Source organism: Danio rerio, chromosome 8, assembly GCF_049306965.1.
Source record: "Danio rerio strain Tuebingen ecotype United States chromosome 8, GRCz12tu, whole genome shotgun sequence".
Taxonomy (NCBI): domain Eukaryota; kingdom Metazoa; phylum Chordata; class Actinopteri; order Cypriniformes; family Danionidae; genus Danio; species Danio rerio.
Window position 1 is genome coordinate 4982345 of NC_133183.1, and position 27751 is coordinate 5010095.

General features: G+C 38.6%; 1 protein-coding gene across 2 annotated transcripts in view; it reads left to right on the top strand.

Annotated features, from left to right (window-relative positions):
• Positions 1-27751, top strand: part of gcn1 (GCN1 activator of EIF2AK4) — a 779792-nt gene that overhangs the window by 54058 nt on the left and 697983 nt on the right. For both annotated transcript variants that reach the window (XR_012384057.1, XM_073910032.1), the window contains exons 28-43: positions 356-499; positions 4509-4633; positions 5197-5386; positions 6937-7007; positions 9812-9977; positions 10396-10590; positions 11238-11484; positions 12868-12989; positions 13567-13681; positions 15054-15233; positions 19153-19373; positions 19641-19709; positions 19811-19949; positions 22267-22463; positions 24791-24933; positions 27378-27495. Coding sequence is in view for 1 of the 2 variants with exons in the window: in XM_073910032.1 (XP_073766133.1) it covers positions 356-499; positions 4509-4633; positions 5197-5386; positions 6937-7007; positions 9812-9977; positions 10396-10590; positions 11238-11484; positions 12868-12989; positions 13567-13681; positions 15054-15233; positions 19153-19373; positions 19641-19709; positions 19811-19949; positions 22267-22463; positions 24791-24933; positions 27378-27495 (2442 nt within the window). In the remaining variant the exon portion in view is untranslated. The remainder of the gene's footprint in view (positions 1-355; positions 500-4508; positions 4634-5196; positions 5387-6936; positions 7008-9811; positions 9978-10395; positions 10591-11237; positions 11485-12867; positions 12990-13566; positions 13682-15053; positions 15234-19152; positions 19374-19640; positions 19710-19810; positions 19950-22266; positions 22464-24790; positions 24934-27377; positions 27496-27751) is intronic.

Sequence of the window (27751 nt, forward strand, 5' to 3'; positions counted from 1 at the left end):
ATACAAGGTTAACCTGCAATTTTTTAGCATATAGGTGATGTCTGTGTGCATGTTTAATGAAGTGTATTAAGTGTATGGGTTGTCCTCGAACTGTAATCTGTTGTGTGTGCAATGCATATAGTGTGTTTGTTTTGTTTTTACAGTGTTTTTGTAGTGTTTGCGTAGTCTTTGTAATCTGTAGCGTATGCGTAGTGTGTGTATTTGTAGTGTATGCATAATTTATAGTGTGTGTGTGTAGTGTTTGTGTAGTGCATGTATAATGTGAGAACAGTGTATTGTCTGTGTAGTTTGGTGTATGTGAAACGTGTGTGTGTTTTATGTGTGTAGTCTCTGTGTAATGTGTGTTTGTGCTCAGGTTCTGGCATCCAGCTGTCTGACAGCTCTGTGTGGCAGTGCTGGAGGTCAGGAGGGCTGTGCTCTCGCTGAACAACCTGAGATCGATGTTCTGCTGGAGGCTTTACTGTCCTCCTGTTTCTCCGTCAGAGACGCTGCGCTCCGGGTCAGTGCCTTGATCATTCTTACTTTCTCGTTCCTTCTTTCAACATATTTGCTTTGACTATGCACTTGTATGCTAGTCATATCATATCCTAGTAACGATATACAGTTATAGTCAGAATTATTAGCCCCCCCTGTATGTTTTTTCCCACCAATTTCTGTTTATCAGAGAGATTTTTTTTCCAACACATTTCTTATCATAATAGTTTTAATAAGTCATTTCTAATAACTGATTTATATTATGTTTGTCATGATGACAGTAAATGATATTTCGGCTGGCGGTGCGTCGGGCATTTTTTGAGACTCGAGCGAACAGTGCACGCGGCGCGGCAACTGATTTGAGTGGACTATGATACACTTTGAAGAGATTTTGTCTGAAACATTACGACTGTACACACATCTAATGACACCTGATCAGAGAGATAACCCTATGATCAATAATACTTGGCTAGAAATAGCAACAGCTGTGGGAAAGGAGAAAGTTTTTGTTAAAAGGTTTGCAAAAACCTGAAGAATAAATTTATTAAAACCAAAAGAGGCCATGGCAAAAGTGGAGACCAGGTACACAATCACAGAATATGTTTTTCCACCATTTATAGGTTTTACACTGATGTATTTTGATTAATTTTGAATTTAAAACAGTTTAATAGTTACAAAACTAAAATGAAGTCACAGAAGTATTTCTTTGATAACTGGGAAGGAATGTTTTAACCTAGCGGTTTACAATATACTGATGCCCTGTTTCTCTGGGCTTTATTGGTGATAATGATCTGTAATGTTGGACCATCATTGCCTTTTTAGCATAAGAGGACAGAAACTAGCCAGACTGTAATGTGTGAATTGTGGAGCGGGCTAAATCTAAAAAATAAAAAAAAAATCTATATTTTTTAGTAAGTGTACATTTTTTTATTTTTTGCGCTAATAAAACATAGGCTATATTTGTAGAGTAACTCATGTTCTGTTGTCATTAATTACAAATACAGAGTATGTTTTTCCACTGGTAACACTGGTTTATATATTTGTGGAACAGGCTAAATCTGAAAAAAAAAAAATATTTTTCTTTTTTTGCTTCTATTCTTGCCATAATAAAAATATATTCGTAAAGCAACTCATGTTCTCTTGTGATTAATATTGTAATAAACCTTAAATGGTGAAACTGTCTGAGATATGAACAAAAGCAAGTGATTTGATTAAAAAAAATCTTGAATTGTTATAAAAATGCTTATAATCATTAAAATAATGTATAAAAACAATAAAAAAATCAATAGTTTAAAAATATTGAACGATATTAAGATATGATGTAGTTCCGAAAACTTTCTACTTCTCTGTTGATCCGTCTGACTTTACGGTGGGTTTCTTTTGACCGCCCCCTGTCGTTTTAAAGAATATCACAACGGTGAACGCGGCGAGTATAAAAGCCTCGGCCGTTTCGCGAGGTGCGCGCGCAGTCAGTGGAGGTGTGCGATGCGGCGCCAGGCGCGAGTATAATTCCAGCTTTAAAAACCTGCTCAGCTACTGACTGCAAAAGTTAGTCAACAGAACAGTTTCTTTAGCATGAAAGCATCACCTGAAGACAAAGGAAGAGTCGTTAAAAGTCAGCCTGTATCATTTGCATCACTCTGAGGCCCCGTTTACACTAATGCGTTTTCGTTTTAAAACGCTTAAGTTTTGCTACGGTTACACCATCTGCCCACACTACGCTGGAGTTTTCGAGCGCCAAAAACGGAGCGTTTCGAAAACGCTGGAGAGGCCGTTTTCATTCTAAAACGCTTCTGCTCCGTCTCAGAGTGGATGGGGGAAAACTGAGACATCTGAAAACGGAGGCGCGGCTGCAGACATTCGCCTCTCTGATTGGGGCTTTTCCTCAATATTAAGTAGCCGACACACACAGTTCAGTCTCGCATCCTCTCCCTGTAAGTTCAGACTTCGCAAGTTTGATATGGAAAACAGACCCTTGAGGACTTGTCCGGTAAATCTTCAAAGGGAACAGTGTACTTTATAACCTTATTCACTCTACCCTGGCTACGTTGTTTCACTTTCTCAACAATAAAATGAAAACATGATGTAAGGAACTGCCTATTATCATTTTGATATTAACAACTTAACAGACAGCAGAAATGCTGATGCGTCGTGCTGCATCTTCACTGTGTGCATATTTATAATAAAACAGAGCCTATATAACATCACTGCCTCCTTTCATTTTCAGTGAAAATACGAAATGTATCCTCTGCTTTGCTGAATGTCAGTTTTAATAATCAGTAATGGCCATTATGAAAGTATAACGCACAATAAGATTATACATTAGAGGAAATAAAGGCAAGCGATCAGTCAATATACAGCATGTATATTGATTGATGACTGATATATTGACTATCCACACACTGGTAGTGGTGTGGAGAGACCCCCCCCCGCATGATTGTAAAGCGCTTGGGTGTATGGCCATACACAATAAATGTGCTATATAAATACACATTACATGTATGTGGTTACATTAATTATTAACTTATCTTTGCGCTCAGCCAAAACATGTTACCTGTGAACAAGTAATCGATTCAAAAGACCGAAGTCGGGGAATATGTCTTTAGATTTAGACAACAAGATTAATTAAATATCACGTTTAATAAATATAGTGAGATTAGATCCAGCGGGAGATGCTTGATAAGCAGTCTGACCAGCACAGCTCTCATCTGGGTAGAAATGCTGCAGCGCTTGCCCAAGAGTGTGTGTGTGTGTGGTCACGTGATGTGTGTTTTCAGCGTTTTGGTGTGGACAGAGAGCTGTTCAGAAATCCTGGGTGAAACGCTAGTGTGGACACGAATTGTTTTCATTCTAAAATTTTAAAACTAAAGCTCACTAGTGTAAACGGAGCCTGGCTCAGCCAGTCGTCAGAAAGACAAAGGGTAAATGTCCCTCATGGCTGGCCTGTTATTGAAATGAAATAATTAAAAACCAAAGAACATAACTTTATTTATTATTGTTCATTTGAAACTAAATTATTTACACTTATATTTCCACACTATACATTCAAGTGATTTTAAACCATTAAACATTTATAAACATTTTTTGAGGATGTTAACACATTATAAAGTTTCCTTCCCTTTTTAATAGCGATGTATTTTTTTGCATTGTTTTAAGTGTTAAAGGGGACCTATTATACCCATTTACAAGATGTAAAATAAGTCTTAATGTCCCAAGAGTGTGTATTTGAAGTTTTAGCTCAAAAAGCCACACAATTAATGTTTTCTAACTCTCCGTATCTGACCCTTTTAGGCTTTAATCCTAATTGTGCTGTTTTGGTGACTGTCGCTTTAAATTCAAATAAGGCGGAGCTACAAATGTCCATGTGTCAGCATCCGCTTGTCAAGTGTGACGTCACGCGAATCGGCTTCCGGGTCCAAGCGCTCTATTTAACTGAATGGGGAGACTCATGAAATGGTAATAATAAACGTTTACAAAGCGATTTAATACTTTCGAAAATCACGATCGCAATATATTACGTCTATGCCTAATATTCGATAGCCAGAAAGTGATTTATTTTTTATAAATTGTTAAACTTTTGGTATTTGTTATGCAGCAAGCCCAGAGATTGTTGTGTACACTATGATTTTATATAAAATTAACTTTAATGTGTGATAGGAATAAAACGTGATCATAAACGAATGATTTCTCCACTCAAATGAATGGCGGCTTGGACACGGAAACAGTATTACATACGTCACAAACACGTCACCACTTAACAAGCGGATAGTGGCAGATTGAAAAACAAGACTAACGTCTTATGCTAATGAGTGAGTGATTGTCACTAGTGGGTGGGGCTTTCTCCCTCTAATGACGTACAAAGGGAGAATGTCAATCACAGTGTTTCTGCATCGTGTATTTATAAAAAATAGAATTAATTGTTTTTTACCATACAAAGCTGGTTATATTCACAGACTGATGCCACACTACTGTGTTTAAAGTGATTTTTACATAATAGGTCCCCTTTAACATTGCGATGTGTCTGCCTGCTATAGGGTCTGCTGGAGATGGAGCTGGCGTTACCCACTGACAGCACTGATGTCAATGGCTTGAAGATGTTGAGGAGGCTCTGGGTGGCCAAGTTTGATGTGGAGGAGGAGGCCAGGGCTCTGGCGGAGAAGTGAGTCATCTTGAGTCGCTACAGTCATCTTTCACACTGCAGACTCTGCTGATTCAGAGCTGGGCTTGTGCTGAAGATGTTGGCAACATGGGTTTATTTTGGAAATGGTCCATTTTGTAAACTCCTGTCCATTTGTGTCAAAAGAATTAAGTAAAAAAGAAAATGCGTTGCAAATAATAGCTGCAAGCAGCAGTTATCGGGGCCAAGCAGCCCAGCGGCCACATCATAAACAAGCATGGCAACAAGCCACAGAGCAACAGGAACATTCTATAACTTTTTGGCAGCATGGTCTGAGCCAAATTTGGTGGAAATTAGGCTAACGATCTATGGAGAGTTCAAAACAACACGATTTTTAAACTAATTCAAGATGGTGGAAGGGAAGTTGTGTCAATTAGGGAATAACTCATATTAATGTTCTCTGCATGATCCAAGGAATGTACAAGACATGTACTATTGTCTCAAGACAACAGACAAAACTATTCAAAAATTAGCATTGATTTGCTGTATTACTACTGATGAAGTGTGTATTTGCGTCTCTCTCTTTTTCTATATGTCTGTGTCAGACTGTGGCAGGCTCTGTGTCTGGATCTGGTGCCGGAGCTGTGTCCACTGCTGATTGAGGATGTGATCCAGCATGAGGAGGCGGTGCGTTCAGCCGGTGCGGAGGCTTTGTCCAGCGCCGTCAGTCAGTATCAGGAGCAGTCAGCGACTGTCCTCTCACAGCTCACTCAACTCTACCATCAGAAGCTATATGTAAGGCTCTCTCTCACTCACACACACACACACACACACACACACACAAACACACACACACATCATCATGACTGACAATTGAGTTTTAGCATATAAATCGCAGTTATTAGGGCTGCACAATATTGGAAAGATTTGACATTTTATATATATATATATATATATATATATATATATATATATATATATATATATATATATATATATATATATATATAAGCAATATCACACGAGTAGCAGTGCGATATGGCTGTATATCGGCACCGGTGGGAGGCGTGCATTGGCAGGCCGAGTGCCTTAGTGCCCCACCAGTGCCGATATACAGCCATATCGCACTGCCACGAGTGTGATATTGCGTTTATACAACAGTTTGACGGCATAATTGTGTATATAAAAACCAAATCAAACATGGAGAGTCTGAAAAACCCTTGTGTATGAGGAACTACTTTCTTCTGCATTAAATTCAAATCATAAGCTGACAGTTAAACAGCTGAGCAAGCATCTTTTAAACTTTAGATCTGTAGTGTCTGCTTTTTGCTGGTTGTATGTGGGCGGAGTAATACACAAAGGGTAAAGAGGCTGTACGGGTGCTGATATTACTTAAATATATCACGGCTATCAGCCAATCAGATTCGAGAACCAGACAGAACTGTTGTATAAATATATATATATATATATATATATATATATATATATATATATATTTTTTTTTTTTTTTTTTTTTTTTTTTTTGCTGTGATATAAATATAATTTCACCAAATAATTTGAACAGTTCTATTTGGAAATATTTTATTCATTTAGATCAACCGGGATAATCAAGTCTTTTTCTATGCAGTGCTTCCGCATAAATAATAATAAACTACAAGCATATAGAGCAAAATAAAAGTGTAAAAAAACAACTCTTTCTGGTTTTCTGGGGAGTCCAACAGTATTATAGTACAGAAATTGAACCATCAAATGTAAAACTACATGGTCGTCATCGTGTAAACAATTTAAAAAGATATATATATATATTTAATATTATCTCTATCTTTATCTCTGTGGTCGTTAAAAATCCCAGGACGTCCTTCAAAAAAAAAAGAGAAGAGGAACCCCGGCATCCTTTTCAAATCTTTCCACAGGCCTCTGTCCATCATGGCCTCCTAACCATCCCCATACCATAAATGGCTTCTTCACTCTGTCTCCTCTCCACCAATCAGCTGGTGTGTGGTGTGCGGTCTGGTGCAATATGGCTGCTGTCACGTCATCGCTACACACCGGTGGTGGAAGAGGAGATTTCCCCCAATGTGTAAAGCACTTTGAGTGCCCAGAAAAGCGCTATATAAATGCAAGGAATTATTATTATTATTAGTGGATACACACATTGTTATATTGATGCTCATCAATATATTGTTCAGCCCTAGCTGTTGAGTTAAATGTCATCAATTACCCACACTGCTTTTTTTTATTCATATGATTCAAATGTAGCTCAATTCAAATTGATTTGTTAAGCAGTTTTCACAATAATTGTTATGTATTGTTCTGAATTGATGTGGATTGTGGTGTTTGTTCAGAGGCCGCCTCCAGTTCTGGATGCTCTGGGACGCGTTATTTCTGAAGCACCTCCTGATCAATGGGAGGCCAGGTGAGAGCTTTTTAAATATGCTTATTTATGACTATTTGGGGATTTTTATATTTTAATTTTAGTTAAGTTTTTTATTTTCTTTCTTTTCTTTTTTGTTGTTGTATTTTATTAGTCAGTTAGACCGTGCTTTTGGAGTGTATGTCTGCCTTTACATGTTAGAAAGGACCAAATACTTTTAAAGGTGCTGTATGTAAGTTTTTGACTTTTCTAAAGCATAAAAATACCAGAATATGTTTGCAGATATTTCAGAAACATGCTCAGTGAACATTCCTGTTTATCTGAAAAACAATGCTGAAGTCAGATGTTCTGCCTTGAAAATGTGTGTTATGTGCCAGAACGTCTGTCTTTGTTTTGGTCCCTCTAACCAGCCCAATGCCAGTTTAGCCAATTATCTTTCAACACCCGGGTTGCCTTTTGGAAAACCGCATTTATTCATTCAGAAAGGCTCTCAAAGCATGCGTGACTGAAATTCGACCTGCGGTGGACAGTAGTAGACTCTGAAATGAGATGCAGATTCAGAGTTCCACATGAGGTGGTTGTAAATTAGCAAATAATATGAATATTGCGAGCGTAAACATTAGGTGAGCAGGTTACATTGTATTGTGTCCTAACAAAACGCTATGTGAGGAGATTTGCAGTGATAAGCAATTTGGCTGTTTGCACCAGACAAAACACGACAGAAATTTAAATGCAGCCATTTAGAAGTACAGAATAGTGCACTCACTGCACTCCAGTGAAATGGTAAGGTTTATAATGTAATTAATACAAATGAAACCTCTTTAATATTATTAAATGTACATGCTGAATCACTGATCGTTGTTGGTTTGCATTATTTTACAATTGTGAAGTTTACAATTTTACAATTCTCTCTCAAATGGTTTCTTTTGTTTTCAAGATCTGAGGTGAACTATCTGCTGCTGCTTTCAGTTAAATGGCAATAAATGTCATGTAAAATAGCATTTAAACTCGCATTGTTAGCATTTAACACTGAATAAAGCGCATGAGGTCTACCTGAGGTCTACCTTGATCATTGTCATCAAGTTCTCTCTTGTTCAGCTGCAAAAAATAGAAACCGTTTTTAAAATATAAATTCCAGGTACTGGTTAGGACAAAAATATTCCTTCTATCGCGTGCCATTGCTTTTATTTAGAACGTGATTTATATCAGCCTTGCATCAGCGTTTAGGCTCAGTAGTCAGGCTCGCTCCTTTTGGACCTCAATCTGGTAACCTGCTCTTGTGTGTGTTTTGATCCAGGAACGCATTATCTAGTTCAACCTCTGGGTGTCAAACTTACTTACTGCACCTTTAAGCAGGCCCGGATTGGCTAATCGGGAGGACAGGGAGAATTCCCGGTGAGCCGGTCCGTTTTTGGCCGCGAGGGCCGGTGTCCCTAGCTGCTTGCACTGTCAGCAGTGCCACTCTTTCCATTTATTTAACCATAGCCTCACTCTTTTTATGCATTATTTTGCCGCTGCTCTGCTCTGTTTAGTCTCGCAGCCCTGTGAGCAGCCTTGCAGATATCACTGCAATATTTATTTTTTCTTCCAATCGGAACAGCGCCATTGTGGTCCAGTGGTCAGCACGTTGCATTATGATGCCTCCGATCCATGTTCGAACCTCACCTGAGTAATTATTAATACTAATGCTTAACAATTATTGTTAAGAAATATAATACTGTGAGGGCTGTTGAACATTTGAAGTTCTAAAGCAGCTGTTTTCTTGAAAAAGACGTGATAGTGTCATTAGAAACTGAATTGAAAATGACGTTATTTTAATATGGTCAGTCGTGAACTGAGGTAGGCCGGTCTAAGGCTTGAAACTCCAGGGCTGAAAAGGAGTCCCACTCCAACCCTGCCTTTAAGTCTAGCTTAAAAACCTACCGCTGTAGTCTTAAGTAGGGGTGTAACGATACACTCAGCTCACGATACGATGTGTATCACGATATAATGTTCACGATTCGATATGTATCACGATATTTGGAATAAAAATTGAAAATTAAACTGAAATGCAAATTTTACTAAGTAAACTATGTTTTATGTATTTCTTTTGTTTTAACTTGTTAAACTGAACCTTCTTTAAGAAAATAAATTAAACAGGACTGTCTCTGGAAAATAAAACAATTTAAAAACTTCTTATAAAATATTATTGAAGTGACAGAGACAAAATTAAGGAACAATTTAAGTAAAGGTGCAAAAAAAACAAGCTTTCTCTTTAATTGAATTTAACAGTAAGAGCTTAAGGCTTTGCTTGGTCACTTGCGTTTTTTGTGTGTGCAAAAAAAAAATCCACATTTCCAGGTATTTAATTCATATTTAATTAAATTCACTTAGAGATATCTGTAATTACAATTGTGACTAGTCAAAACTCATTTAGAATGCATATTGATGCATAACGATGCATATTGTGACATTTTTGCATCGCAATAAATTGTATGTTACTTTTTTAGTATTGTGATTTTTACCAAACTCTTGTCTGTACAGAACTTTGGTGAACACTTTGATTTGAGAACCTAAATTTATTAGTTATTATATTACATATTGTAATTATACAGTTCTTATAGAAATCAGTTACAATATGTTTTAGTTTTTTATAATCTGACATCTTTTTGGATAACATCTAGCAAAGTAAAAGTTATTGCATTTTTTATATATTATTTATATATTGTTTTTTATTTGTATTATTATTTATTTTGCATGTTTTTTTTAATACTTTTTGTACATTTTATTGTTATATATTTAAAAAAATTGCTGTTTTTTTAAAGGGATAGTTCATCCAAAAATGATTATGGGTTTCTTGTGTGCAGGTGTGGCATCGCTCTTGCGCTGAACAAACTGGCTGAGTACCTGGATGAGAGTCAGGTGACGCCACTCTTCCTGTTCTTTGTGCCGGACGCTCTGAATGACAGACACCCTGAGGTGCGGCGCTGCATGCTGGACGCGGCACTGTCTGCTCTTAACACACACGGCAAGGTAACACATCTTTGCAACGTAGATGCACACATTGCTGTATCTTATATGCTGAAACGATATATTGTGCAGCCCTAATGCAGATGGTGCGGAAGGAATTTGCACAGGTTCTGGATGGTCCAAATCTTTTTTCGAAATTTATGACAATTGGAAAAAAAATTCAAGCTTCTCTAAATGTTTAGTCATTTGAAAACAATTTTAGTAATCGCAGTATTGCTAAATTCTGGAATGAATACACAGCACAAAGGCTGCCTTTTTTTAATCAATATTATTCACTAAAGAGCAGGCCATGAGAATTCAGCCTTTTTGTCAGTAAAAGTCAGGGATTTTCATAGTTGATTTAGAGTGGGAACCCTGTAGTATATAAGTAATACTAAAGTAACACTGGTGCCGTATTAAATTCTTTCTCTTTCTGTGTCAGGATAACGTGAGCTCTCTGCTGCCCGTGTTTGAGGAGTTTCTGAAGAACGCGCCGCAGGACGCCAGCTATGACTCTGTGCGGCAGAGTGTCGTCATCCTCATGGGCTCGCTGGCCAAACATCTGGACAAGAGCGACCCCAAAGTCAAACCCATCGTGGCCAAGCTGATCACAGCCCTTTCCACTCCCTCACAGCAGGTCTGCAGGCCTTTTTGTCTATTGTTAGCATTTGATAAGTGTTTTTGTTAAGTGTTTTTCGGTAAGGTTTGGTGTTTTCTACACGTCGCCCCTCGTCAGGTTAACTTTAGAGCTTGTTGACCTAATTCAGCAAGTTGCATAGGCTTCGGCTAAAGAGACCGCTCTGATTGGTTATTAAGGAACGAATTAGAGCCTGAGTGTGTGTGTGACGTAGTGAAGTGACGTAGCATGTAAACAATTGAAGATAAGTAGGAACACAAAGAGGGCAGCTTTAATTTTGCTACATTTCTGAAATATTTGCAAATGATTAGCAGATTATGAGACATGTTTGCAGGAGCGGATTTCTGACAATTAATAATAATGGTTTTAAATGTTGGTTTGTTTACGATTCATCTGTGCACGTCAGAAGTTTGGGTTAAACAGATACTGCCCCCTACGGAGCAGAAAGAAATGTCATCTTGGCCAGACGCCGAACGCAGCTCTCGTTTCAGTCGGCTGTCATCTGTTTGGTGTGTTCACGTGCACCTTTTTGGTCCAGACACGATCCAGTGTGAGGCGAAAACACAGTTGGATTTTTTTTGTGCTCGTTGGCATCAGCTTAATGTGTCCTGGCCCTGACATGTCTCTCTGTATCTTCTGCTCTTCAGGTTCAGGAGTCGGTGGCCAGTTGCCTTCCTCCTCTGGTTCCTGCTATAAAGGAGGATGCAGGAGGGATGGTGCGGAAACTCCTGCAGCTGCTTCTGGAGAGCGACAAGTACGCCGAACGCAAAGGAGCGGCATACGGACTGGCCGGACTGGTCAAAGGTCTGGGCATCTTATCACTCAAACAGCAGGAGATCATGACCACCCTGACGGACGCCATTCAGGACAAGAAGAACTCCAGACGCAGAGAAGGTGCTGCTTTTAAATGACCAGATCTGTGCGATGTTGTTGCATAAAAGATTCATTTTAAAATAATCTGGAATCATTTTTATTCAGGGTTCCCACGCTTCATGAAACTACTTACATTCATGTGATGAGAAACTAAAGTATGAAGTGACGTAAATAAAACCATTGATTCATTTAAGTGTCTCTGACAAACTACAAGCTTTACATGTTTATATCAGTTTTATATCTTCTATATGTGAATTTGATCACAGTTTTGGGGCACACTAGCTTATAGATATCCTAAAAGTTAACAATACTGATACTAAAATAAAAAAAAAAACGTTAAAATAAACTTTAAAATTCAGTCCAAGGCGCTCGAAAAATGTGAAAAAAAGCCTTTAAAAATAAAGACTTATCAATATTTATTCCACATTTTTTGAGTACCTTGGACTGATTTTGCTGTTTACTCTGATGAATCTCTTATCCAAAGAGCACAGACACATTATTTAAGCTACCCCTGAGCACTTTGTGTTTGATTTTAGATTTTTATCTAAAAAACGTCATGTTACTTTAAATGTTTTTTCAACACGGTTGTTTAAAACGGTCTACTATTTTTTAAATGACACATTCAAAACAAAACATCATCATTACTATGACATTTTAATGTTAATATTAAGTGTTAGTGTAAGGACTTTCATGGCACTATATACGCTATGGCTGTGATTTAAAATCATTAGTGATTAAAAAGTCCTTGAATGTGGCGTCTATAATAGAGTGGGAACCCTGTTTATTACAATAAGCACCTTTTTTTCTCCTTTTCAGGGGCTCTGTTTGCATTTGAGATGTGTAACGCATGTGTGTGTGTAAATATATATATGAATATTACATTCATGACTTGCAATTTTTTGATATTGTTATTATTTTAGTTTAAATCTTTAATTTAGTAATATAAATATGTATATATATATGTGTGTATATATATATATATATATATATATATATATATATATATATGTATATGTATATATATATATATATATATATATATATATATATATATATATATATATATATATATGTATATGTATATATATATATATATATATATATATATATATATATATATATATATATATATATATATAAAAGATTTCAGATATATATATATAAGAGTTCAGATGCAAAAGCCGCTAAACGCCACTTCCGCCAAAACTGAGATTGAGTGAATGCTTTAGGCACATAGTACACCATCAACAAATAGATTTGCTTCTAATCATCCAAATCCCAGGCACTGTATATGCCATGGCTGTGATTTAAAATCATTAGTGATTAAAAAGTCCTTGAATGTGGCGTCTATGATAGAGTGGGAACCCTGTTTATCACAATAAGCACATTTTTTGTGTTTTTCAGGGGCTCTGTTTGCGTTTGAGATGTTGTGTAACATGCTGGGGAAGTTATTCGAGCCATATGTGGTTCACGTCCTCCCTCACTTGCTGCTGTGTTTCGGTGATGGGAATCAGTACGTCAGAGAGGTACAAACACTCCTCCTGCTTTACACTCCCAGAGTATCATTTGTGTCATTCTGTATGATTGCCCTTTTTTTATACCAAAAATATATTATTGTTATCATTTTCCCCCCACTATTGCAAATGCAAATGAATGTGAATTTTTTCAAAGCTCTTAATCTTCTGTAAAATTCGACAAGAGCAAGCAATAAATCATTGTATAGTATGAACCACATAATAATAATGTGTTGCGTAATTAATAAGTGTCTTGTTAAAATAAAGATTTGACCGCACAAAATCAAGACCATCATTAATGATATTCTGACACTGATTGGCTGTCGTCATTTTCATTTGACTCCGCCATAAGTATTTATTTTCTGCTCTGGATTCAGTTTCTGGCCAATAGCAGAACATCAACCACAGGGGAGGTGGGGATAAAGATATTAAGGCCTCATCTGATTGGTCAAATGTAGATAAACCAGCCACTACATGAAGTAAATGTAGTTTATCCCGTATCTGCGATACGTATATTGCATGCGCTTTTATCTTGATAAGGATAACTTAGCGGAAAGTTAATCTGCATGTTGTTTAATGTGTGCATCAGGCTGCAGATGACTGTGCTAAGGCTGTGATGAGGAATCTGAGCGCTCACGGGGTGAAGCTGGTTCTGCCGTCTCTGCTGGTGGCGCTGGAGGAGGAGTCCTGGAGAACCAAAGCAGGTCTGTTCACGCTACAGACTACTGTTAATAGACCTATAATAGTTGTATGGTGTAAACATTTAGTAATAATAATCATGTTTAAATATGACTATAAACATGGAAAAAAGAGCTGTTTGTCATTGTATTATGTCATTATGTATTTGTATATTTTTGTTTGATCATTTTGATGGTAATTTTTCTATTCCATGTATTATTTTTTATGAATGTCCTACAGTTATCATATTTTTATTTATTGCACAAAAGTGCATTGCATTATTTAGTAGGAGTAGTAGTAGTAATTAGTAGTTTTATTTCTAGTTATCTGTTTAATTTAACTGTTAATTATTGATTTATATAAATTTGATTAAACATCTCACATGGAAAAACAACATAGTTTATTTTAATAATTTCTATAATCTTTTTCTTATTTATGTTCATTAACAAAACTTAACAAGAAAAAACTGCATTTTGTGTTATTATTGTTTGCTGTTATACATGTATGTGTGTATGTGTATATATATTATACATGTATATTATTATTATCATTACTGAATACTACATTCATTACTTACAAATGTTTTATATAGTTTGTATTTTAGTTTAAATCTTTGATTAGATAATATATATAACAGTTCAGATGCAAAATCCGCTAAAAATCACTTAAGATAATTAAATTGAGTGTAGTACACCATCAACAAAAAGATTTGCTTCTAATCATCCAAATCCCAGCATCAGCTTATTCAGAAATAAGTTTGTTCATATGTTTTTAATGTAGCATATGTGGTTTGTGTAATGTGTTTTATGTTTGGTAAAATAATTTTAAATTTCATCTTTAGTGATTTTTCCAACTAATAACGCTGTCCTGCCACATTAGTTGGATTTAGAGGTTTTTGCATAAAAAGCAGATGTGGGTTTAGCTGGTTTTGACCAAAAGAAAATCTACCTTTTTAAGAACCAAAGAAATGTCTAAAGTGATATTTTTGAAAAAAGTTATTATATTATTTACTAGCTAATAACCTCATCATTACATATAAAATAAAACATTAAACCTAATCAGAGGAGCCTGATAGAAAATGCTCATTTACATGAAAAGAATTCTGATGGATTTAGATCAGGGGTCACCAAACTTGTTCCTTGAGGGCCGGTGTCCAGCAGATTTTAGCCCCAACCCTAATCAAAGACACCTGAACAAGCTAATCAAGGTGATACTAGGTATACTTGAAACACTCAGGCAGGTGTTTTGAGACAAGTTGGAGCTAAACCCTGCAGGATCGAGATTGTTGACCCCTGATTTAGAGGGTTTTCCATCTGAACTCTTCATAAATATAATATATATATAATATATATATATATACTGTATAGTTGTATTTCTGATATATTGTATTTCTTCTAGGCTCAGTGGAGTTGTTGGGTGCGATGGCGTACTGCGCTCCTAAACAGCTGTCCTCATGTCTGCCCAACATTGTCCCGAAGCTGACAGAGGTTCTGACAGACTCTCATGTGAAGGTGCAGAAGGCCGGACAGCAGGCGCTTCGACAGATCGGCTCCGTCATCCGCAACCCTGAGATCCTCGGTAGGAAATATTCTTTCCTAATGTGGACATATCAGGAAACTCTGACTCTTCCTGTGTTTCTTTTATTTTGCTCTTATATATTTTATATGCTATTATATATTACTGTAACGTCTGTGCTAGAAAGAACATTACATATGCTCCAATATTGATGGACAGACCAGCAAACATGAGAATTTTCATATTGTCATGACATCGAAGTCACTGAATTAATTGTTTTCCACAATGAGCATGAAAATGATCACTGTCGGCCTAATTCCTAAACACACATTAGCTGTGCACTGTATATATTAGTCAACATTTGAAGTAGATCAAAATAGTCCAAAAATGAACAACACATGGTTTTGGTTAAAAACACTTTCTTTAATCCTCTACTATTTCAACAGTGTGGGATTATCGTGTTTTGGTTTTTCAGTCAGAATGGAGTGTTAGGGTGCTTTCACGCCCGTAGTTCGCTTCTTTTGATCCAGATCAAGGCCAATAAATGACACATTGTTGCATTTTTCTGCCGTCTTTGGGTCGCTTTCACACCACACTGCTGGCTTTGGTCCGAACCAGTTGAAACAAACCAAAATGCAGTCATCTGACAAAATCCACATCTCTCATTGGCCAGATGTTGTTGAACATATTTCCTAAACTGCTTATTGATTGGTCAGATTTCATGTGCGGGAAAATGCCAATGAACTCTGGCAAGTAAACAAAACCGGCAGATACAAAATGTCGTTTTTACTCTGGAGGGACGACTGCGCTGGCTAATTGTATCCCTGCTTTAGGCAAACTATACATTTGGAGAATGAAGCGTGGCCGCGGCTGGAAAACAGTGTTTAATGCATCGCTCGTCACTTCAGGAGGCGTGAATTAACTTAGCTAAACTGCGACATGTTCATCTTGCGGAAATATTAGCAACGATCCATCGGGTAATGTTTTCCCCTCTCTCTCTGTCTGTTGGTAAAGCGCTGTCAACAAATATTTTTCCTCCATATCCCATAATGCACAGCGCATCGGTCTACGGCAGCTGGATTAGTCCAAAAGTCGCAGAACTTTTTGCGGTTGGACCTGTTTTAGTACGGATCATATTCTCACCACAAACGAACCGCTCCAGGGTTTGTTTGAAAGCGTACCGAGACCACCTCTTCAAGCAGGTCTCGGTACACTTATTTGGTCCGCTTTTGGTGCGCACTCGAGTACGATTGCTGCATTCTCACCTGCCCAAACCAACCGTACCAAAAGGGGAAACGAACTCTAGTGCGATTCAATCGAACTAAATAAGGCAGGTGTGAAAGCACTCTAAGGGTGCTTTCACACCTCTGAATTAATTCAGTTGTTCCGAAACATGGATTGTTACATTGTTTCTCTTTGCTCTTCGTGCGGTTCGCTTTAACACTGCAAAGTTTCTAAACCAGGGGTCGGCAACCCGCGGCTCTAGAGCCGCATGCGGCTCTTTAGCGCTGCCCTAGTGGCTCCCTGGAACTTTTTCAAAAAATGTTTGAAAATGGAAAACGATGAGGGAGGAAAATATATTTTTTGTTTTAATACGGTTTCTATAGGAGGACAAACAATCTTAACGTTTTCCAATGCTGTAAAAGTGTGTAGAATATTTAATTTCAACATTTCTGTCAACGAAGATTTGCGTCATAGCCTGCGACACACGTTTCTATCAGCAGGGCGGGATGCCAGGCAGGTAGCTGTTGTAAACAAACCGGCGGCTGTGTCATGCGCCATGGAGCGCAAGCTGTCTTTGCCAAAGATGTACAGCGGGGCACGCTTTCTCATTGTCCCTCCCTGAGAGAATTCTAAGAAGCCCATCCCGATCACTCACTCAACGGTAATTATTTACAAGGTGCGATCGTTGATATGCAAACCCCTAACCCCAACCGTCATTGGGGGAAAAGCAAATCGTACTAAATTGTACGAATTAGATCGTACGAATTCATACGAATTAGCCACTAAATGAAAAAGTTACGAATTGCCGTGAGATTGTGTTGGTTGAGCACATTCCCAGGAATGACTAGAGCTGATCTTGAAATGGAAATGGCAGACTGCGTTTTATTGCACTGTTTGTTGCCCAGATAAGGGGCACGTTGCACGTTAATTTTGATGTTGTTTTTTGGAATCCTGAAAATAAAAAAAAAACATAAAAAAATCTGATTTCTTTATTGCATTTCTTTAATTTCATCAAAGCAAAACATAATGCAATAATATTGTAATGAAGTTAAACTTGATCATTAAACATAATTCATTAATATTGTAATGAAGTTAAACTTGTTAATTAAGCATAATGCATTAATATTGTAATGAAGTTAATCTTGATAATTAAACATAATGCATTAATATTGTAATGAAGTTAATCTTGATAATTAAACATAATGCATTAATATTGTAATGAAGTTAATCTTGATAATTAAACATAATGCATTAATATTGTAATGAAGTTAATCTTGATAATTAAACATAATGCATTAATATTGTAATGAAGTTAAACTTGATCATTAAACAATTCATTAATATTGTAATGAAGTTAAACTTGATCATTAAACAATTCATTAATATTGTAATGAAGTTAAACTTGAACATTAAACATAATTCATTAATATACTGTAATGAAGTTAAACTTGAGACGGCATTGTACAACAGAGTAGTCACGTGGCGCGTCATTCTCTACAGGATGCACTGCAGGGAAATGAACATTTAACCATGAAGGCTCAGTATGTATTTGTAGCCAGCAAAGTCATTTTTTTAGTAGGCTAATATAGCTAATATAAATACATACAGCATGTGTTGCCATCATTATAAGGCTTATATAAGGCTTTTAATTTTTTGCGGCTCCAGACATATTTGTTTTTGTTTTTTTGGTCCAATATGGCTCTTTCAACATTTTGGGTTGCCGACCCCTGTTCTAAACGGACCAAAAGGGCTAAAACAAGTCACGTGAGTAAACTCTACTCACATTGGTCCGAGTTTCACGGTTTATTTTGCAGAGTCCCGCTCAGCTTTCATGGGGGGTGGTGGTTGGTGGTGTTTGACAAGGTGCGTGCGACGTGTCTGAAAAGTGTGGAGGGATGCGGTGGAGAGGGGTGAGAAGGGTACGCCAGGTATTTTAGGACTGGGAGGGAGACGCGTGATTACCGGGAGATTATCACTTGTGTGCGGGCATCCGGGAGTCTCTGTGCATTTGCGGGTGACTACCGAAACTTGCGGGAGACTTGGGATGTCTGTTGAATTACCTCCCGCCCTACTCATAATTCTCTCTTCATATAGCCGTATGCATATGACCTATCCATACAACACTGTGATATAGCCGGGCTCGGATCGTTTGCTTTGTCACTACAATCGATCCCCTCCAGAGTTTGTTTCAATCGAGCCGAGACCACCTCTTTCAAGCGATCTCGGATCGATTGTTTTGTCGCAGATCCGAGTGCGATTGGTGGTTTCACATTTGCCAAACGAACTGCGCTAACTGGGCAAACGAGATAGGTTCCGAAACAAAAGTGTAGGTGTGAAAGCACCCTAAAGCTCTACCCCCTTCTTCAAAGCATTTGAATTTAAAGGGACACACACACAAAAAACAGCAAGTTTTTGCTCACTCCCAAATAGGGCAGAATTTGGTTAACTATAATAAATAATCTGTCTGATGTTTGGGGCTAAAACTTCCCAGAAACATTCTGAGCCACACTAGAGGTTTGTATGAAAAATTATCTTGTGATCTTATGAAAAATATTCAACCTTTGAAGAAAAAATCTAAATCTGTAAGTCTATGAAGATTTCTGATATGTAATAAAACTCCTACTGGTCCGTGTGGTGTTCTGTTTGGCAATGAGATGAAGGAAATTGGTTTAAAGTTTTCAAACTTTACTGAAAAAATTAAACATGGTCAGTTTTTTTTTTTGAGATCACACTGGTTTGATTTTTGTGATTTGTTCAGCGATCACCCCGATCCTGCTGGACGCTCTGACTGACCCGTCTCACAGGACGCAGCACTGCCTGCAGACACTGCTGGACACCAAGTTTGTGCATTTCATCGATGCTCCATCTCTGGCTCTGATCATGCCCATCGTCCAGAGAGCCTTCCAGGACAGATCCACCGACACGCGCAAGATGGCGGCGCAGATCATCGGAAACATGTACTCACTCACTGACCAGAAGGTACATGATGCACAGAACACTGGTTCATTCATGTGTTTTCATCCATAAATATTATATATATTTATATTATAGTGTTTTACTGACAAAATACATAGTTTTTACAACTATTTTAAGTATTTTAATTGTCATTGTGATGTAGCTATAAGCAACCTTATGCCAAGTGACACAATAATTCTGGTTAAGAATATGGATTAACCCTGGTAAATCAGTGTAACACATGAATGGCTTTAAATGGCTCATAGATTTACTGTATGTATGTGTTTTCAGGATCTGTCTCCGTATTTGCCCAGTGTGATTCCAGGCCTCAAAGCATCTCTGCTGGACCCTGTGCCAGAGGTAATGCTGCCTGTCCTGTGAAGCTGTCTTGATCAGTGCTGTGTGTGCGCGCATTCTTTCTGTCTGTGTTGTGTGTCTCATTAGTGTGTGTGCTCTTTTAGGTGCGGACGGTGTCAGCGAAGGCTCTGGGTGCGATGGTGAAGGGAATGGGTGAGTCCTCCTTTGAGGATCTGCTGCCGTGGCTGATGGAGACTCTGGCGTCTGAACAGAGCTCAGTGGATCGATCAGGAGCTGCGCAAGGTGAGAACAGACCAGTAGAGGGCAGCAGACACATGCACAACACACACTAACCCAACACACACTAACCCAATTCATCTTTATTTTTATATCACTTTCACAATGAAGATTGTGTCAAAGCAGGTTAGCATAGAAGTTGAAGTAAATTGAAACAGTTGAAGTGCAGTTTAGTTTAGTTCAGTGTGTTTTTTTTACTGCTGAAAGTCCAAATACTGAAGAGCAAATCCACCGATGCTCAGATCCCAAAACCACAATTCATTACTCTTAAAGGCATAGTTCTCACAAAAATGAAGTCTCTCGTCATTTACTCACTCTTCACTTGTTCTAAGCATGTTTGAGTTCTGTTGAACGCAAAAAGAAGATATTTTGAAGAATGTTGTTGGCAACCAGCATTTTTCTAAACAACATCTTTTGTGTTCAGCAGAAGATAGAAACTAATAAAGGTTTAAAACCCACACGAAGGAGAGTTTAAAGAGAGGTTCAGTTTTGGGTGAACTATCCTTTTAAGGAGAACATTAGAATGAATAGAGCACCGTTTAAATATTAAAAGAGTTATGAGTTTCATTAAAAAAAGTGATGCAAGAAAACAAGCAATGTTATTAAATTTTATTTATTGGAATGTAAAGCTACATTAGGTGTGTTTTTAAATAAATTATTAGGTATCAGAATTAATTTTCATCTTGCCATCTTAATATTTGAAAAAAATATACACTTGTCTAATATGGTATAATTCATAAAGCAATTATATTTATTTATATTTATAATTAATCACTGTCATTGTTTTATGATTATTTGGACCTATAATCACTGTTTCACATGAGAAAAGAGCATGATAACAGAAGTGTCTTAGGGTGCTTTCACACCTAGAATTTTGTTTCGAAACCTGGCTCGTTTCCCCAGTTAGTGTTTATTGTTTGGCATATGTGAATCCAGCAATCACTCTTGCATCTGCGCCAAGTCAATCGGTCCGAGATCGCCTGAATGAGGTGGTCTCGGCTCAATTGAAACAAACTCAGGAGTGGATCGATTGTTGTGAGAAAGCAAAACGATCCGAGCCAGGCTATATCACAGAATATTATGGATATGTCATAGGCTTGTTTGGCTATAAAGAGAGAATTATAAGTAGCGTAAGATGTCATTTCTACCGGTAAATGTGGGTTTCATGTCAAAATACGAAAGTGAAAGCATGCTGAAATATTACAGAGAGCTGTTAACATTGTAACAGGGGATGTGGATATAATCAGTGGAGGGCGGGCAGCCATCTGGTCCAGCAGCCAGGAGGCGCTAGTCACAGACCCGCCTACCCACTAGGCTAGGTAGTAATTGTCCATCTGTAGGTGTGTGTGTGTGTGTGTGTGTGTGTGTGTGTGTGTGTGTGTGTGTGTGTGTGTGTGTGTGTGTGTGTGTGTGTGTGTGTGTGTGTGTGTGTGTGTGTGTGCGTGCGTGCGTGCGTGCGTGCGTGCGTGCGTGCGTGCGTGCGTGCGTGCATGAAAGCCTGTAGAGTCCAACAGGTGTCCTTGACAGGGAGCAGGAATTCAGAGCGTCTCCATTATCTTGCTATCTGGGAAGAGTTGTTTGTCTCCAGTCGAGCCATAGGGAAGCCGAAAGAGAAGAAAAGTATTTAAAATTTGGATCAATATCTGTCACTTCACAGTTATTCAATGTCCGTCACTGGTCTCCGGGTCTGGTCAAATCTTGTTGCAAAGCCGCTAGTTTTACCCCAATGTTTTCCAATTTGGGGTCTAAGACTACAGTCTGGTTATTAACCGTTTCAATCAAGCTGGCCAGCTTGGTGGAGTTTTGAGCAGCACTGACCGCTTTTTATTAATCGTTGATACCCCAGGGCCCTGCATGAGCCCATCTGCAGAAACCCTGATATCAAAGTTCCGAATAGGTAGATATCTTCAATATCGTCCAGGGACAGAGCAGCCAGACACAAGATGCGCCACTTCTCCCCCCGGTCCATCATGTATCCAGCTGCAAACGTCCCCGTAGGACAAGTGGGCTCTCCTGAGCCCAAATTTCTCATGGAGAAGATGGTGTCAATCGTGTTGAGAGACCAGTTGATCAAATCCATAGTTTCTTATTCGTTTGGATAACAGGGCACGGAGAGCCTCAGAGATAGAATAAGATGAGACAAGAGGAGCCAGCCAGTAATGATATGGGACAGAGAGGAACAAAGTGCGACCGCCTTCGCCGAGAGCCAAAGAAGAAGCCACATCTTATAGTTTTTCACCCATAACTGCTGTTCACAGATGTGAGACGCTGTATCGTTGGATTTGTAATGGTGTTTCTCTCTCCTCTTCTTCATGGTCTTCAGGTCTGGCTGAGGTGATGGCGGCTCTAGGTGTGGAGAAGCTGGATAAACTGATGCCAGATGTGGTTCAGACGGCCAGTAAAGTGGACATCGCCTCTCACGTCCGAGACGGATATATCATGATGTTTATCTACCTTCCTCTGACCTTCGGGGACAAGTTCACCCCATATGTGGGTCCCATCATCCCCTGCATCTTAAAGGTACTGTCTGATCATCTGGCATACATATTGCAGTTAAATCTGGAGTGTTTGATGCCACCGTATTTGTTTAAGTTAATAAATGCTTCATTTTTAATCATAAAGTAGATTTATATCCATTTTCAATTTTTTTTTAACGTGAAGATGCATAATAAATGTATAGTTCACCCCCAAAAAGGTAAATTCAAAAGGAGATATTTTGAGGAATGTTTTAAACTTGTCATAGAACAGGATTGTTTTCCTCTGTGCAAGTCAACATGTATAGAAGCAGTTATTATAAGAGAAATGTTTAAAAAATGTGTCTTGGAGGAATTTTACTATATTATTTATTGATCAAATTCAAAGGACTTTGTAAATTGTACAAGTGTTGCCATGAATATACCCAGTGCTGCTGATATGACCTTAAACTGACATTAAAACATGAATAAAGAAGAATTGTGGTTTAAACACAGCTAAAATGTGCATTAAAAACATCCAGCAAATGCTCACCTTAATATTTATGATGTAGTGCATGCATGATGAAGTTTCTGCCAACCCGACTCTACACCATAAATTTTCAATCCAGATGGATGGGGCAACCATTACTGCATTCAAAATGGTGAAAAGCCTTGGAGTAACGATTGATGACCAACTAAACTTCTCTGACCACATTTCTAGAACTGCTCGATCTTGCAGGTTCACACTCTATAACATCAGAAAGGTCCGACCCTTCCTATCTGAACATGCAGCTCAACTCCTTGTTCAAGCTCTTGTTCTCTCCACACTGGACTATTGCAGTTCTCTACTAGCCGGGCTTCCAGCTAACTCTATCAAGCCTCTTCAGCTGCTTCAGAACGCAGCAGCACGAGTGGTCTTTAATGAATCTAAAAGAGCACATGTCACTCCGCTACTCATCCGTTTGCACTGGCTGCCAGTTGCTGCTCGCATCAAATTCAAAGCTCTGATGTTTGCTTACAAAGCGACTTCTGGCTTTGCTCCTTCTTATCTGCTCTCACTTCTGCAGATTTATGTGCCCTCCAGAAACTTGCGTTCTGTGAATGAACGTCGCCTTGTGGTTCCATCAAAAAGAGGGAAGAAATCACTTTCCCGAACTCTCACATTCAATCTGCGCAGTTGGTGGAATGAAGTCCCTAACTGCATCAGAACGGCAGAGTCTCTCACTGTCTTAAAGAAACAACTAAAATCTTAACTATTTAGTCTCCACTTCCCTTCCTAATCTGCAATTGCCTCTCTAGATCCACCGCTAACTGTATTACAAAAAAAATAAAAAATTTAATTACTGATGTTTTGCTTCTCATGCTGTGTTCACACCAGAAGCAGAACGCATGGATAAGTCGCGCTTTTCACACGTAAATGGCCGCGTGAACATTTGAGTTTACTCGCTTCATACGCGCGTCAAACCCCGCTTCATTCACGTGTCAAATTTACATCAGAACAGACGCGGATTCGCGTGATGGGCAGGGCTTCTGTCTGCCCAAAGACTCTAGCTTCATAGCTAAATGGCTAACATGGATTTTATGAAGAAAATAACAGTGTTTATGTGCTTTATGAAGACTGAAAAAGCGTCGATACGTTTAGGGTCGTGTCTGAGTCCACTACATTATTTCAGAGGTGCATCCAGCTCTGTGAGCTCATAAACTCCTCCAGAAACTGAACCTGAATGATGGAGGCTTTCAGCGGTGCTTCTGACTGAGCCAAGCCCAGTTTGATGAACTGTTGTCGGTGAAGGCTGGAGGATTTCCCTCAGAACACCGACAACAGGTTCTACGTCACAATCACGTCCCCACAAGAGCAAGCTTCTGATTGGTTAACGCGGCGCGAATGTACGCTGAAGTTCAGATTTTCGAAATCGAGAGATTCGCGCGAAACGCCCGTTAAGCGCGTCAAACGCGCAAAACGCTCAATTTGCCCCGCGCCATTTGTGCAATTTGCGTCATTCGCGCCACGTCATTCACGCGTATCGCGCCGGAGGATGTCTATTCGGGCGTTTGCATTGACTTAACATGTAAATCACTCGCGCTTGACTCGCGTGCCGGGTCTGGTGTGAACGCAGCATTACACTTTACACACCTGAAACTTGCCTACAGCACTTATTCATTGTTGCTCTTATAGTTGTGTAAATTGCTTCCTCATTTGTTAGTCGCTTTGGATAAAAGCGTCTGCTAAATGACTAGATGTAAATGTCAATGCATGATCATGTTGCACATGCGCATTACAGTGTTACAGCAAGGACTATTTGGAAGATTTGGTGCATCCCTATTTATAAGTCGTTAATAGAGGAATATTGCTGCAGTCAAGTGTAAGTTCTCTTTGTGTGTGTGTGTGTTCAGGCTCTGGCTGATGAGAACGAGTATGTTCGAGACACAGCTCTGCGTGCGGGTCAGAGGATCATCAGCATGTACGCAGAGACGGCCATCGCTCTACTGCTGCCCGAGCTGGAGCAGGGCCTGTTTGATGACCTCTGGAGGATCAGGTGAGAACTTCAACCTTTAAACACTGCCTTCATCCATACATCCCCAGTTTCAGATGCCTGCTAACTCAGGCTGATCTCACCAGAAAACGTTACTATTTTACATTTTGTCAGCGGCTAATTTGTGCAAATTCAAGTTTAATGGCGTATGAAAATGTACAATTTTTGAAAGGAGCCATGCACCAAACCCCACCCCTTAACGGTATCTTCGGTATGAGATGAGCAAATCTCATTTAAATGTACAGTCATACAAATTGATACGAATTAGCCGCTAAATCAAAATGTTACGGATTGACATGAGTTAGTGTTGGTCAGTCAAGGTTTTGATACTAATCCTGATATTTATGATGCTGTTATGCTGGCATGTGGATAATGATTCTAATGCTAATGCTAAAATCTTTATTTTAAGCAAAAAAATCGCGATTCTCATTTTAGCCAGAATCGTGCAGCTCTAAAACACATACACATACATACATACATACATACATACATACATACATACATACATACATACATATATATATATATATATATATATATATATATATATATATATATATATATATATATATATATTAGGGATGTAACGGCATCAGAATTTCACAGTACGGTAATATCTCGGTATGAATGTCACGGTACGGTATTTATTGAATCATTTACAGGAAAAACAAAACTTATGAAAATACTCCAAAAAAGTGCCAAAAGTGTCAATGACATACAAATTAGTCATCTATCTGTAAGCTTTGAAACAGGAACTTCAATTTTAATAACAAAAAATTATTAAACCATGTAAAAAAATAAAGTTTCAATTTAGTATTGTTGAAAACTCATCACATTCAACATTTAATCACTCACTCACTCACTTTACAATGTCCCCTGCAACAGAAAAAAACCTCTCATTTGAGACTGAGGTTTCTGGGACAGAGATATGACTTGGCCCAGGTTGACAGCAGTGGGTAACGTTGTGCATTGTCTTTCCCCCACTTGAGAGGACAAACCATGAGTGAGATAAAGGTCTCTTTGCAGTACAAGTCAATGTCTGCATCAATCTGAACCGTATGCTGTGTTTCTGCAGTCCCCATGACTGTTATTAGTCGTATTCCCCAACTTACAGGCACCTGCACACATAGGGCTCAGCCTGTGCAGTGCACATGCCCTTTTTAGTCTTGGATAGAAAATGCCCTTCCAAAATGATCAAAAGTGCCCTCGCGACGCGACACACCCTCCGTCCTGCCCTTCAGTAGGCACGCGACAACACCGCTCTTGAGTATGCGCGCTCAACCCCCCCCCTCCCCGCTTTACAGTACGCGCACGACAACACAGCTGATCAGAACACGCGCGACAACACCGCTATTCAGTACTCGCGCGGCGACAACACCCGCTTTGGGTTTCGATCATTTCCAGCTCTTTTTCATCCCCGCTTCTAGCAGCACACTGCATTTCCGCATTACTGGATCTGTATCGACAACAGACCGCAAAGGATGATGGCCACGCCTGGGCTGATGGGAATTGTAGTTTCCGCTACCTCCCGTTCACTTCATTCGCCTGATTCGCAAATTTTCTCAGAAGACCTATAGTTTTACAGAGTCATGCGACTACGGTAATACCGAAAAAAATTGCTATTGCGGTATGACGGTATTTACAATACCATTACATCCCTAATATAGATATATATACACACACATATACACATCATTCCAGAGTTCCTGTGTTGGCAGTGAGAAAACAGAGTAAAAACTGATATTTTCTTATTATATTATTCTATTTTGTCTGTGTAGTCATGAACACACTTGTTTGTAGAGCCAGTAGTTTGACCGTTTTTTGCCGTTTATTATTCCAAGTCATTTCTCCCATAGGAAACTGAATCAGAAGTTCTAAAACAATCGCAAAAACGAGTGCGTTAAAGAATAAGGTCATTAGTGTACTGATTATCAGTGTTGGGCACGTTCCTTTAAAAGAGTAATTGGTTATAGCTACTAGTTACTTCTCACAAATAATAACTGAGTTACATCATTATAAAAGTAAGTAATTACCAACGAAAGTAAAATATTGCGTTACGTACAAATCGAATTAGTCTAATGACTATATAGTAAATATAAAATATAACGGTAAGGGCATTGTAACGAGGGATTTGATTACTCGTTACTGAAAAAAGTATTGACGTTAGTAGCATTATTTATAGTGCCATTATTCCTATTACTGACTAGACAGGTCTTAGTTTTGTCTGTTTAATTCAAGCTATTTTTCGTATCACATCTTCAGTACTACAATGTTAAATTTTATTAGAAAAAAGGGAGGCACAAAAATATCAGCCAGACATTACGATAAAAAAGCCCAAATACCTGCATCATATGCAGGTCATCAACTGCACTGATTTCTGAATATCAGGTTTGGACAGAGAGAAACCCATGTCGATGATGATGATGCTGATGCTTGTGGTCTTGCAGATTCAGCTCTGTGCAGTTGCTAGGAGACCTGCTGTTCCATATCTCGGGGGTAACAGGAAAGATGACAACAGAAACAGCATCAGAGGATGACAACTTTGGCACGGCCCAGTCAAATAAGGTACGCTGTCATATAATGAGCCCTCAGCTCACCGTCTGACAGAGCAGCTTTCATTACAGTGACACAATACAGCCCTGGCTTCCTGTTGTGTCTGTGTGCAGTATTCCCAGGCCATCACTGGAGTGCTAACTCTAATAATTAGTTATTATTAGAAGTTATTTATAAGGAGTTTTTAATAATACTTAAATGTTTTATATTAAAAGTTAAAGTTAATGTAAGGAATGATATTTTCTTACATTTCCTAATCAATTATTAG